At 44.0% G+C, this 13,845-nt stretch overlaps 1 protein-coding gene across 1 annotated transcript in view; it reads right to left on the bottom strand.

Moving 5' to 3' along the window:
- Positions 1-572: 572 nt before the first annotated feature.
- The window catches only part of lrrc63 (leucine rich repeat containing 63), a 29,746-nt gene continuing 16,473 nt past the window's right edge, over positions 573-13,845 (bottom strand). The window contains exons 5-9 of the mRNA XM_008115487.3: positions 13,728-13,826; positions 12,884-13,020; positions 11,624-11,707; positions 3,285-3,524; positions 573-1,211 (exon numbers count right to left, since the gene is read on the bottom strand). Coding sequence (XP_008113694.1) covers positions 1,052-1,211; positions 3,285-3,524; positions 11,624-11,707; positions 12,884-13,020; positions 13,728-13,826 — 720 coding nt within the window. The 3' untranslated portion in view covers positions 573-1,051. The remainder of the gene's footprint in view (positions 1,212-3,284; positions 3,525-11,623; positions 11,708-12,883; positions 13,021-13,727; positions 13,827-13,845) is intronic.

Here is a 13,845-nt window from a genome sequence, read left to right as displayed (position 1 = left end):
GGCTTGTAGATGGTTATACGTACCTGTTTGTAACAGGGATTAAGGGTTTAAAAAGATCCTAATATACACTATTAACAAATTGTATACAGATACAAATCTGAAAAGGCGACATTAGTTCCTATATTCAAAACTCAATAGTGGTGGCAGCAAACTAAGTAATTTCTTGCAAAAATGCAGCTCATTGGATGGTCTTGTATTAGTCACGCTCTCAGTTTAACCTACCTCACAGAGCATAAGTTGGACTCACACTGTTACAATAACTATTATAACTCCCTAACTGGATCCTAACCAGTGATGCAAAAAGGAGCAGCAACTATAGTGACTACAACCCTCCAGATGTGGCAATGAATAAGACTCTTCTGTACATCTTGTTAGTGATGCGCAGTGGCTAAGCAGCCATGAACAGTCACTTGAGATCGAGCAGTCAACACACTTAATGCACACACACACACACACACACACACACACACACACACACACACAAGCAGACTACATTCATATGAGAGCTACTGCCTTCCCATAGTGTTGCCTGTTTCACCGCAGTAGCAAAATGATGTCCTTGAGCAATATGTTAGTAAAGAAGATTTTATTATGTTTTGGAAGGCAGACAGTATAACAGTAATTGCTGCATTAAACAAGCACCTAATGATGCCTGCTTGGCTTAACTACCCTGTTCCATTTACATTCAGAATGGGGAGTGGGAACCTTGCCTAATTTCTAATTGGGCATGGATAATGTTAAGATTCTAAGTCATTGTTTGCAGCTAAATCACACTTTACATTTCTGACTGGGTCAGGATGGCATTATAGAAAATGTGGCAAAACAATGTGCATCTGTTGCCAAATAAATTAGGATTTTGAAACAAATTGAAAAATGACACGATAACAAAACTGGCTTACTCCAGATTCCTGTCCTTGGAAAAGGTTTAGAAGAAATAATACAGGCTATTTCAACTGATTTTTGCACTGAAGTGGCACAATTCAACTCACCAAGACTTGGAACTATGCTCAATGTAATTGGTTGGCTCTTTATTTATCAGCATTGTTACCCTTTACTGTGAGGCAGCTCTAGATAAGTACTCCTTATAGCAAGTTGGTGAGCAGGAGCAAAACAGGTAAGGAAGTCTAAGTCCATACACATTTTTATGAGGATAAATGAAATGAAGGCCGTCTCCATACAGTGGTCCTGGGCAGCAATCACAAATCCTGTAGCTAAAAAACAAGGAAAACCAGAAATATTAGATGGTCTTTATGTTCAGTCTGATAAGTGAGGAAAGGGAATGTAGTATGTGCCACAAACAAACGGAAGATTCTGCTGTGTTTCGTGCATTTCACATAATGCCCTTTCACTGCCATTTCCCCATATTGCAAGTTGGCCCTGGGACGACAGAAGAAGTTTACCAGAGGTCATCAGTGAGGGGCCTTCCACACAACCATATAACCCAGAATATCAAGGCAGAAAATGCCACAATATCTGCTTTGAACTGGGTTATCTGATTCCACGCTGACATATATTCCAGTTCAAAACATAATGTGAGATTTTATTTAGCTGTATGGAAGGAGGCTGACTTTGCAGCAAAAGTGAGACTTGAAGGAAGAACTTCCCAGTGCACCATCTTAAGTATCATCTTTCAAAATTCACTCAGACCAGGTCTTTTGAACATAAACCGCTCAAAAGGCATGAAGGCTTGAATAAGAACAACTTTAAAAAAAACTTCTTTTTTAAATGGGATCACAGGTTTTCAAAACAATTCAAATAAACATATATTAGCCAGAGAATATAAAGGGTGCAATGTTCTCCCCAATATTCACTTAGGAGCACGCCTTGGATAATTTAATTCCTTCATGTTAATGTAGATATGAAAGGCCAAAAGAACCTATACCAGAAAAAGGTGGTAACTTCAAGTATCATCCAGTTATGACAGATGTATGACTGATATATATAATTATAAGTCATTCTCTCATATAGGCCTCTTCTACACTGCCACATAAAATCCAAGTTATCTGCTTTGAACTGGATTATATGGCGGTGTAGACACAGAAAGCAGAGATTTCTCTGCTTTAATAATCTGAATTATTTGGCAGTGTAGAATGGAAGACACACACACACACACACACAAAATCTCCAGTCATATATGGGACTGCAACCTGAGCAAACTTCGTGTAAATCATTCTCAACCCATCCTGTTCCACAGAGTAGCTGTGTTAACAAGGAATCAGAAACATATGCACCACACTGAGATCCTTAGGACCCTTCTAAACTGCCATATAATCCAGATTATCAAAACAAATAATCCAGATTATCTGATTTGAACTGGATAATATGAGTCTACATTTCACGCACATCTATGGCAGGCATCCTCAGAGCCTCACAACTTCTGAGGATGCCTGCCATAGATGTGGGCAAAACGTCAGGAGATAATGCTTCTGGAACATGGCCATACACCCCGGAAAATGCACAACAACCTATTGGTAATAATATATTATATTCTTAGTTGTATTTTTTGTATAACTTAATTTGAGGAACATCTTGCATTATTTTTACAGTTTATATTGTGGCTTCTGATACAATGTGTTAAAAATATATACGTTCATGGGAAATTGTGGCAACATTATAATGCACATCATTCTGTCAGGGTCCTTATTATTAAGGTAAAGGTTTTCCCCTGATGTTAAGTCGTCATGTCTGACTCTGTGGGTTGGTGCTCATCTCCATTTCTAAGCTGAAGAGCCGGCGTTGTCCGTAGACACCTCCAAGATCATGTGGCCGGCATGACTGCATGGAGCGCCGTTACCTTCCCGCTGGAGCGGTACCTATTGATCTACTCATTGGCATGTTTTCGAACTGCTAGGTTGGCAGAAGCTGGAGCTCACAACGGGCACTCACTCCGCTCCTGGGATTTGAACCTGGGACCTTTCGGTCTGCAAGTTCAGCAGCTTCAGTGCTTTAATACATTTTGCCACCAGGGCTCCTAACACCACCGGGGCTCCTTATTATTAGGTTAAAGGTAAAGGTTTTCCCCTGACGTTAAGTCCAGTCGTGACTGACTCTGGGGGTTGGTGCTCATCTCTATTTCTAAGCCGGCGTTGTCCGTAGACACCTCCAAGGTCATGTGGCCGGCATGACTGCATGGAGCGCCGTTATTATTAAGCCCTTCCTATTCTGGCATGGGTCTCTTGCTCAGGAGAACCTTTTTGGTCACACGATCATTGAGCAAAACTTGTTTCGCAACAAGCATTTCCCTGGCAATGTGTGGTAATTATGGAAGTCTCTGTTTTGCTTACTTGCACAATATCTCCTCAATGTCCTTTGGGATGTGACGATGCTTTTTCCACAGCTTATGTTTGGCAAAACAATGAGCAGCCAGGTCAGTGAGTCGTTGTGGTTGAAGCTGGCAGATTTCATCCCAGAAGTAGGGATGTAAGAAGTTATTTTCCAACTTCAGGCGTTTCAAGTCAAGTTTCAGTACCGAGCAAGGCAAAACAGTGAGGAAATTCCCTTCTATGTTGAGGTATGTCAGGTCACTGAAAATTCACAAGCAAAAGGACATTCCTCAAGTTGGTTGTGTGTATCTTCACCGTCACATACAATTGGCATGAGAAAATCACACTATGTAACACAGTTTTTGATCCTAGGTTATACATGTAATTTCCTAATTGTTTCTACAATAAAAACAAGGAAAATGTTTATTAAACTGCAAAAACTTTGTTTGTGCAGGACATCCTGCAGCACATTTTGCTATAGTTTTCAATTAATGTCTCCTAGATTCTCAACCAATTCAACATAGTTTGTGGCAGTCACAAAAACAAAGTTTCTGGAGTGTAACAACTCTTTTCAAAGTACTGTACCACAAAATTAAACAGGAAATAACACTTTCAAACTAGGAATAGATTTTTTCAAATGTTGTTACATAGTGTAATTTCCGTGTATTTACCTCCCCGTTTAAACCATGTATTTACCTTCTCCTTGTTTCACTCTGTTCATTGATTGGCACAGGAAAAGCTACTTCCACTATCACTTCCACTGGGTGGGAAGAAGTCAAGTGCACACCTCATGGTGTAAGAAGGAAAGGCGTGTTCTAGTCTTTGCATAATGAGATGGGTAGGAAACTGAGCAAGCAAGCCTGCTAATGATCTCAATGGGGATGAAATTCTCCTAATGTTGTTTCACTATACCTCCCAACACGTCTCATCATTTATTATGTTTGACAGAGCTACTAGGAGTTATAGCTCTGCAACATATAGGGTTGCTGCATCTCACAGTCTCTTCCTGAGTTTCCAGGCCTAGACTCTTTTATTTGATTTTCATGGTGACAGGGAGAATCTCTTGATGAGATAGATTCCTTGAAAATTGCAGAAATATACTTCCCTAATTTGTGATACTTATTGTTTCTATTTTAAATCTTCACTCTTGGCTGATGCTTGATGTCTCTTCTGACACTGTCTTTGTAACATCAGCATGACCCAGCTCTTACACTATAGCATCACTAGAAGCATCACTAAAAATCTTGAGATTTCGGGTTATATCCCTGAAATCTCAAGACCTGGGATTTTTGGAAAGGCATGACCTTGTTAGAGATTGTAACCTTTTGGAAAACCAGCAGTTTAACCAGAGTTAAAACTCGCTTAAATTTATCTTCTCCTTAGTGGTAAACATCCACTAATATTCATGCAAGGCAATTTAGGTTTCTCAGTTGTTAGACTGATATCCCTGGTTTTCTCTTTGAACTATTAGGAAGAAAGATATGCCAATGCATAAAATATATATCAAATCTTCAAAAGTGTTATTTCAGTTGCCCGAAAAATATTTACTCTCCCTTAAAAAATATATTGCTTTCAAATCATGCTCTCAAGAGACCAAAAAATAAGTACAGTAGAGTCTCACTTAGCCAACATAAACGGGCCGGCAGAATGTTCGATAAGCAAAAATGTTGGATAATAAGGAGGAATTAAGGAAAAGCCTATTAAACATCAAATTACATTATGATTTTACAAATTAAGCACCAAAACATCATCCTGTTTTATAACAAATCAACAGAAAAAGCAGTTCAATATCTGGTAATGTTATGTAGGAATTACTGTATTTACGAATATAGCACCAAAACATCACAATGTATTGAAAACTTTGACTACAAAAACATTGACTACTAAAAGGCAGACTGCGTTGGATAATACAGAACGTTGGATAAGTGAAGGTTGGATAAGCGAGATTCTACTGTAGTCTTCGTCAAAAGTTAACATATGGTAGTTGTCAGGACCCAGGCTGCAAAGCACCAATAACCTTACACAGAGGCCAGAATCTATCTAATATCTTTATTAAAGAAATATATAAAGTCAATAAAAACAAGTGAAGAATATAGTTCAGAAGCAGACCTAATCAGCCATTTGTTTGGCAGCGATTCTCAGGCTTCTGCGATTAGCCTCCCTGGCTCCCCTATCTTTAGAATAATTTTCCCTCCTGGAAAACGGGGGGGAGTTCTGCCCAAGGCCTGTTTGGCTGAATTCTTGTGGACAAACATCAACATCCTGCAGGTGAAGAGGCTCCGGCTCTTGCTGAACCGGCGAAAATCCCATGTTTTCCTCTTCGTCTGCCACAATAGTACTAGGAACAGGACTACAAGGCTCATGAGTCATCACACTATCCCCGCCCTCAAGGCCCCCCTCAAACAGGGCCCCTCTCCTCGAGTCGCGGGGTCGCGGCTTGGTAGGGTAGGTCTGATGGAAGCGGCGGACTAAGTCGGGGGCATGGACTGTGGAAGCGTCTTCCCAAGAGCGTTCTTCGGGGCCAAAACCCACCCAGTCAATGAGATATTGAAGGCGGCGGCGATGAAAGCGAGAATCCAAAATGTCCTGAACCTCGAATTCCTCCTCCCCATCCACCAAAACAGGGGCAGGGTCTGGCCGGCTCGCATCGGGGCGTACACCATCCGCCGGAAGGAGCAGGGAACGATGAAACACCGGATGAATGCGCATGGAGCGCGGAAGTTGGAGTTTGAAAGTCACGGGGTTAAGTTGCGCCACCACTGGGTAGGGACCAATGAAACGGGCATCCAACTTCCGGCAGGGACGGTGGGAGGGCAAAAAGCGAGTGGACAACAGAACCCGATCTCCTACCTTGATCTCGGGGCCCGGCTGGCGATGACCGTCAGCGTGGCGTTTATAGTCCTCCTTGGCTTGATCCAGTTGCTGGTGCAAGAGTTGTTGCACCGCTGTGAGTTCCTGCAGCCAGTCCTCCGCTGCAGGGACTTCTGAGGTTTCAATGACAGAAGGAAAGAAACGTGGATGGAAACCATAGTTTGCAAAGAACGGGGTTTCTTTAGCTGAAGCCTGGACACCATTGTTGTAAGCAAATTCTGACAGAGGTAATAGGGAAGCCCAATTGTCCTGTTGGTAGTTTACATAACAGCGAAGGTATTGTTCCAAAGTGGCATTGGTGCGCTCAGTTTGCCCATCTGTTTGGGGATGGTGAGCTGAAGATAAACGAGAGTCTATGCCCAATAGTTTTTGTAGTGCTTTCCAGAAATGAGAGGTGAATTGAGATCCACGGTCAGTGACTATACTCTTGGGCAATCCATGTAGTCGGAAAACATGTTGAAGGAATAAATCTGCAGTCTCTTTGGCCGTGGGGAGACCATCGCAGGGGATGAAATGGGCCAACTTGGTAAAAAGGTCCACTACTACTAGAATCGTGGTGAATCCAAGGGAGGGTGGTAAGTCAGTGATAAAATCCGCGGAAATTATCTCCCATGGGCGAGAAGGAGTGGGAAGGGGATGCAGTAGCCCTGACAGCTTCTCCCTTCGTGTCTTGGAACGCTGACATACAGGACAGGTGTTGACATATTTCTCCACATCCTTGCGGATCTTGGGCCACCAGAAATCTCGTAGGATCAAGTGCATGGTTTTAAATAACCCAAAGTGTCCTGCTGGCTTGCTGTCATGACACAGATGAAGTGCTTTTTCTCTGCCGGGACCTGGAGGGATGTAAACGTGATTCCTGTAGCATAGTAGCCCATCCTTAAGTGAGAATGGGAAACATAGTCCTTGGCGAATCTGTTCTTGAGCCCAGGCATCTGTCTGTTGACTGGCTCTAATTTCTTGAGTGCAAAGGGATCCTGGGTTAGAGGGAGTTGGTTCAATTGGAGTGGATTTGGTGTTTCCCACTGTGAGCGTGGCAAAGTTTTCGGGTTGCAGCAATCGAGATTCTGAGGTCTCTCTGCGTCCTGCAGCATACTCTGGTTTTCGTGATAGAGCATCTGCTTGCTTGGTCTGAGCCGGGGTCACATAATGGATCTGGAAGTCAAAACGTTCAAAGAACAAAGCCCAGCGCTGCTGCCTTTGATTTAACTTTCGTGCGGTCCTTAGGTGCTCTAAATTTCGATGATCAGTATGAACTTCAATGGGAAATTTGGCCCCTTCTAACCAATGTCTCCAATTTTCAAAAGCTGCCTTTATGGCCAAAAGTTCTTTCTCCCAAATAGTGTAATTTCTCTCTGGGGCTGTTAGTTGACGGGAGTAATAGGCACAAGGATGAAGATGTTCTCCCACTGGTTGCATGAGTACAGCCCCAATTGCCACATCAGAGGCGTCAGCCTGCACAACAAAAGGGGTTTTAGGATCAGGGTGCTGTAGAATTGGCTGGGTCGTGAATAACTGCTTTAGCTGGTGGAACCCTTTCTCTGCTTGCTCCGTCCAGCGGAAAGGCTGTTTCCCTCGGATGCAGCTGGTGATTGGGTCAGACCAGCGAGCAAAGTCTGGGATGAATTTGCGGTAGTAGTTTGCAAACCCCAAGAAGCGCTGTACTTCCTTCTTGTTGGTTGGCGCCCGCCATTCCAGTACTGCCGAAACCTTTGCCGGGTCCATGGAGAGCCCTAGTGGCGAGACGCGGTATCCCAGGAAGTCTACCTCTTGCAGATCAAAGGCGCATTTCTCTAACTTGGCATATAGTCCATGATCCCGCAATCGTTGTAGCACCATTCTGACGTGTTGTTCGTGTTCCGATTGTGATCTAGAATACACCAAAAAATCGTCCAAATATATGATCAAGAACCGATCTAGATAATCCTGGAAGATATCGTTGACAAAATGCTGGAATGTTGCGGGAGCTCCGGATAATCTGTAATTCATGACTAGGGACTCGAATAATCCGAATTTGGTCTGGAAGGCGGTTTTCCATTCGTCCCCTTCTCTTATGCGAACTAGATTGTAAGCCCCGCAGAGATCCAGCTTGGTGTAAACCTTGGCCCCTCGGAGTCGGTCTAATAGGTCCGAGATCAGAGGCAGGGGGTAGCGGTTCCGCTTCGTGATGTTGTTCAATGCTCTATAGTCCACAACCAAGCGTAGGTCCCCTGACTTCTTTTTCACAAACATCACTGGGGAAGCAGCTGGGGATTGAGAGGGTCTGATGAACCCCTTGCGGAGGTTTGTCTCTATAAACTCCCTGAGAGCTTCTTGCTCTAGTTCAGTCAGGGAGTAGAGGTGTCCTCGCGGAATTGGGGCCCCCTCCACCAGGTCAATGGCACAGTCGTAGGGTCTATGTGGGGGTAGTTTCTCGGCTTCCTTTTCATTGAAAACATCCCAAAAGTCCGAATATTTCTTGGGCAAGGTGATGATGGGCTCTGCGTCTGTAGTATGGCAGACCTTGGCTACTAGGCAATGGTTTTGGCAATATCTTGAGGCGAACTGCAGTTCTGTTGGACCAGGAGATGTTTGGGTCGTGGAGTGTCAGCCATGGAATACCCAAAATCACAGGGAAGTGGGGGACCTCGGTAACGAAGAAGGAAATTTCTTCCATGTGTTCCCTTATCCACATTCTGGTGGGTTCAGTCCATTGGCTTACTGGACCCATCTTTAGGGGTCGGCCGTCTATGGCCTGCACCACCCGGGCATTCTTGAAATCATGATATTGTAATCCCAGAGAGTCGGCATACTCTCTATCGATGAAATTGTTTGTTGCCCCTGAGTCTATCATGGCATGGATCATGACGGGTTCTTTTTTCGCTGACCACAGCGTGACCACCAGGAGGAATAGGACCCCGGTTTGCGGCTCTTGAGTGGGGTTTTTGACCGGGTTGTCGAGCCTCTCTACGCCCGGTCACTGGCTTCCCCCGCCGGCTTTGCTCCAGCTGCCTCGGCCGCCTCCACTTCCGCGGAGGACGCCGCCGCCAGGTGGGCAGCGGGCTTCCTTTTGGCTGGACATTCTCTGGCGAAGTGGCCCCCATTCCCGCAGTACCAACACAGATTCAAACGTTGGCGGCGGGCCTTTTCGGCAACATCTAGTCAGGGGCACACATTGCCCAACTGCATCAGCTCCTCCTCGCTTCCCATGGGGTTTGGGGCTGGTGGTGGGGATCTCCATACTGGACGTGGCTGAACACTGGCAGAAGCGGGAGGTTTCACTCCGGCTCTTCCACTCTGGCCTCGGAGCCACTGTTTTTTGTTGGCAAGCAGGACTTCGGCTCGTAAACACTGGTTGATGAGTCTCTCAAGAGTCCCTGGGGGATCCACCTTAGAGATTTCTTCTTGCATCTCGATGTTGAGGCCCTCGCGAAACTGTCCTCTAAGGGCTATATCGTTCCAGCCGGTGCTCTGAGCCAGCACCCGGAACTCGGCTATGTACCGGGACAACGGCCTGTCCCCTTGGAAGAGACGCCGGAGTTTATGGCCGGCCGCCTCCTCGTCGTCCCCAATCCCCCAGGTCTTTCTAAGGTGGTTCAAGAAATTTTGCGCGGTACTTAGATGCGTGGAACCCGCATCATATAGCGCCGTCGCCCAAGTGGCCGCAGGCCCATCTAGGAGACTGTAGATCCATGCCACTTTGACATCTTTTTGGGAAAACTCGGCTTGGCGGGCTTCTAAGTACGCCTGGCACTGGCGACGGAAAACATGAATCTTGGAGGCTTCTCCAGAAAACTTGGTTGGTAGCGCTAGGGCAGGGAGACGGGCTCCGCGTTCCTTCAAGCCCCGTATTTCTCCCTCCTGCGTTCAGAGTGTGTCTCGAATTCGATTGAATTCATCTTGGGAAATGGTGTAACTGGCTGGTTGAGCCTCCGCTCCGGTTCCTGTAGACATTCTGGCCTTAGGTTGTTTGGTGCTTAAGGTGGCGGAGTCAAACTGTCAGGACCCAGGCTGCAGAGCACCAATAACCTTAAACAGAGACCAGAATCTATCTAATATCTTTATTAAAGAAATATATAAAGTCAATAAAAACAAGTGAAGAATATAGTTCAGAAGCAGACCTAATCAGCCATTTGTTTGGCAACGATTCTCAGGCTTCTGCGATTAGCCTTCCTGGCTCCCCTATCTTTAGAATAATTTTCCCTCCTGGAAAACGGGGGAGAGTTCTGCCCAAGGCCTGTTTGGCTGAACAAACATCAACATCCTGCAGGTGAAGAGGCTCCGGCTCTTGCTGAACCGGCGAAAATCCCATGTTTTCCTCTTTGTCTGCCACAATAGTACTAGGAACAGGACTACAAGGCCCATGAGTCATCACAGTAGTTGATTTACTTACAATCTTCATGTATTAGCATACAGGTACATTGCTTACTGGTTTCATATTAACTAACGCTCTCTTCAGTCTATTACTGAGCATTGATTTAAAATGAAGTAACTACTCACTGCAGCATGCTCAACTACATTCAACTGACTTCATACATCAACTGATGCAGACTACTATGCTATACTCAAGTGTACTGCTAATGCATACTGACTCATACTCTAACTGACATCAATTGTATCAACTGACTTCTGCTTCAAACAGATTCTAAAATGGAGTCTCAGTCAGAATAATCTCAGATCTGGTCATACGGTCTATAGTCCCTCCCATAACTTCAAACAACATAGAGTTAAGGGGAAACAGCATACCAATATATAATACCAATATATACATACAATATAGTAAGCAATCTCAATTATATACATAAGAAATAACTAGTATAGGAGACTTGTAGAAGGTTGCTATTTCCAACAGGGATAGACCTGCCCTGGACAGTAGCAGAGTTTTCACACTTCACCTGAATCCAGTGGCTAATTCCAACCAGAGTTGACCATAATGGGTCCATAGGATTTATGTAAGTAGTGGTTGACAATTCTGTAATTGATTCAGTGGATTTAGTCTAACTGCAACTAGAAATTGAATGGAGGCCTCCAGTTTGTTATCACAAGTAGCCTTTAGGGCAGGCATAGGCAAACTTTGGCCCTCCAGGTGTTTTGGACTTCATCTCCCACAGTTCCTAACAGCCTCCTGGGTGAATTGAGAATGAAGCCAGTCTGAAGAAAATGCATAGGAGGAAAAATATCCTTGCTGTCCAAGCTCTAGGGCAGTTCCAGTAAATCCATGCTTTTCTTAAATGGACATCCCATAAAATACTGGTATGGAGCATTGGCCCTTCATATGTTTTGGCATGCAATTCACTTCAGCCAAACAAAAAATGACCAATGGGAGAAGATTATAGAAGTTGGAGTCCAAAAACAACAAGACAGCTAAATGTTTACTCATCTCTGTCATAGAGTAAAGTCTGAGTCAATGGTAAATGTTGTCAGCTCTACACCTCAATCAAGCCAACAGTTGGTAGACAACAAGGGAGGAGGAAGATTTTATACTGAAAAAAGGAAAACCATAATAGTACCTGAGCTGTTCAATATCATGAGGGATAGTTTCAAGTTCATTATAGGAAACATCAAGGCTCTCCAGGCTTGGCAAAGCAAAGAGCCTAGAGAAAAAGGAACCAACTGTATCAGAAGCCCCTGAAACTGAACATTCACATATACAACTTTATAATTTAAAGCATGTCTTAAATACAGAGAATACCGAAAAAAGGAACATTGTTTTGAGCCATCCAGTTTGCTTTGAGCCCTTGGTGGCGTAGTGGATTAAAGCCTTGTGACTTGAAGGTTGGGTTGCTGATCTGCAAGCTGCCAGGTTCGAATCCCATCCGGGGAGAGCACGGATGAGCTCCCTCTATCAGCTCCAGCTCCATGCGGGGACATGAGAGAAGCCTCCCACAAGGATGATAAAAACATCAAAACATCCGGGCATCCCCAGCAGGGTCATGCAGTTGAAGTTTTGAAAAGTTGGAACCAGACTTAGTGTGCAATCTTTGACCTAGTGCGGTCAAGGGACAGGTAAGCCAAATATGTGCTAAATCTAAATATCTCACAGTCTAGGAGTGTTATCATCCTGTCCTAACTATGCATCTGCATTGTGGCTCTTTCTGGGCTAAGGGGATTTGGATTTGGTGTAACTCAGACCTTTCTTGATCTCATGTTGGCCCCATCTATACTAGTCATTTAATGTAGTTTCAAACTGGTACAGAAGAAAGTAGTTTATTTGTGGAGACAGGAAACTGTGGAACCAGTTTGAGGCCCAGATAGTGATTACATAAACCACAGAGCACTGGTGCACATTAATGGCTTTATAGAGTTAGAATAAACAGAATCATAGAATGATAGAGTTGGAAGAGATCCCAAGGGCCATCTAGTCCAACCCCATCCCTGCAGGAACACACAATCGAACCACCTCTGTCAGATGCCCATTCAGCATCTGCTTCAAAACCTCCAGAGAAGGAGTTTGTTATCTGGCCACCACAGTATGAAGCTAACTTTGAACTGCATTAAATGGGCATTATGGATAGGGACTTTGTCAACATCCTTTTTCTTTGCTCTTTTGTTGGCAGTTTAGCTGTCAGATATCTGAGATCAGTTGGCAGAAGAGCATTTCAGCTGGAAGAAGAGGCATTGTAACCTCCTACAAGCAGCACATCATTGAATTGGGACTACAGTGATCAACGTATTTTGAGAAAATCTTTTTGTATGAAGACACCTCCAGATCTTAATATTCCCCCTATTCTCCCTCCTATCTAATCTAGTAATTGAAACCACAAATCTACCCAGCTGGAAGAGAAGTTAGCAAATTGAAGGACATAACCAAACATTTAAGATTCGTCATCTGGCTGATTTCTTCAGGGATGAATTTTATGGGGTTGTTTCGAAGCTTTAGCACCTCTAAGTGTTTAAGATGAAATACCTACAGGAAGAAAAGTGAACAGAAGAAATTATTGAGATAGAACACTTACCTATGTGAGAAAATAAATATACATCCTAATCCAGGAAATTACATGGGCTGTAAATTGAACCATGGTTTGTCAATGTTCACCCACACCTTCCACTATCAAGACTATGAGCCAAGACTATGTAACTTGCTAAACTCCAGCAAAACAAAACATTTGATCTAGGACCAAACTAGTTGCAATAACAATATTAGCTGTGTTTGTGGTTGATTTGGCCTTTACGTTTACATAGAAAATGCAATGTATAGGTCATATTTGAACAGCATCAGCAAGAAGAGATGGAATTCTATAGTTTACGAAGCTGTCAAAGGGACAAAACCCTTCTTGGGCCCATACTTTCCCAGCCTGAAAAGACTTTCAGGCCCCAGTTCTTTGCTAGCACATAGGATACAGTCTTATACATAATCTAAAGCACAGAGTGAAGAATGAACATGGGACAAACCTACCGCTTCATATGTGTGCATATATACTCTGCCTGTCAACTTATGAGGGACCCATGAATTGAATAGGGTTCTATCGGGGAAGGAGTATTCTTGCTTTCCTTTGAAGGATAGCCTACAGCACCAGATATTCTTTGGCAGTCTCCCATCCAAGTACCAAACAGGACTCTCCCTGCTTAGCTTCCAATATCAGATTTGTTGAAATAATACACAAACAAACTCACCACTGTGGGAAAGGAAGACAGGCAATTGAATGACAGGTTAAGATACACCAAAAAGTCTGCCAAAGGTAAGAGGTCAGGAAGTTGAGACAGAAAATACGCCTATCAGGGGGTAAAAAGA

The sequence above is a fragment of the Anolis carolinensis genome, chromosome 1 (assembly GCF_035594765.1).
Source record: "Anolis carolinensis isolate JA03-04 chromosome 1, rAnoCar3.1.pri, whole genome shotgun sequence".
Taxonomy (NCBI): domain Eukaryota; kingdom Metazoa; phylum Chordata; class Lepidosauria; order Squamata; family Dactyloidae; genus Anolis; species Anolis carolinensis.
Note: the sequence above shows the minus strand (reverse complement) of the source record. Positions and strands in the feature narration are given on the sequence as shown.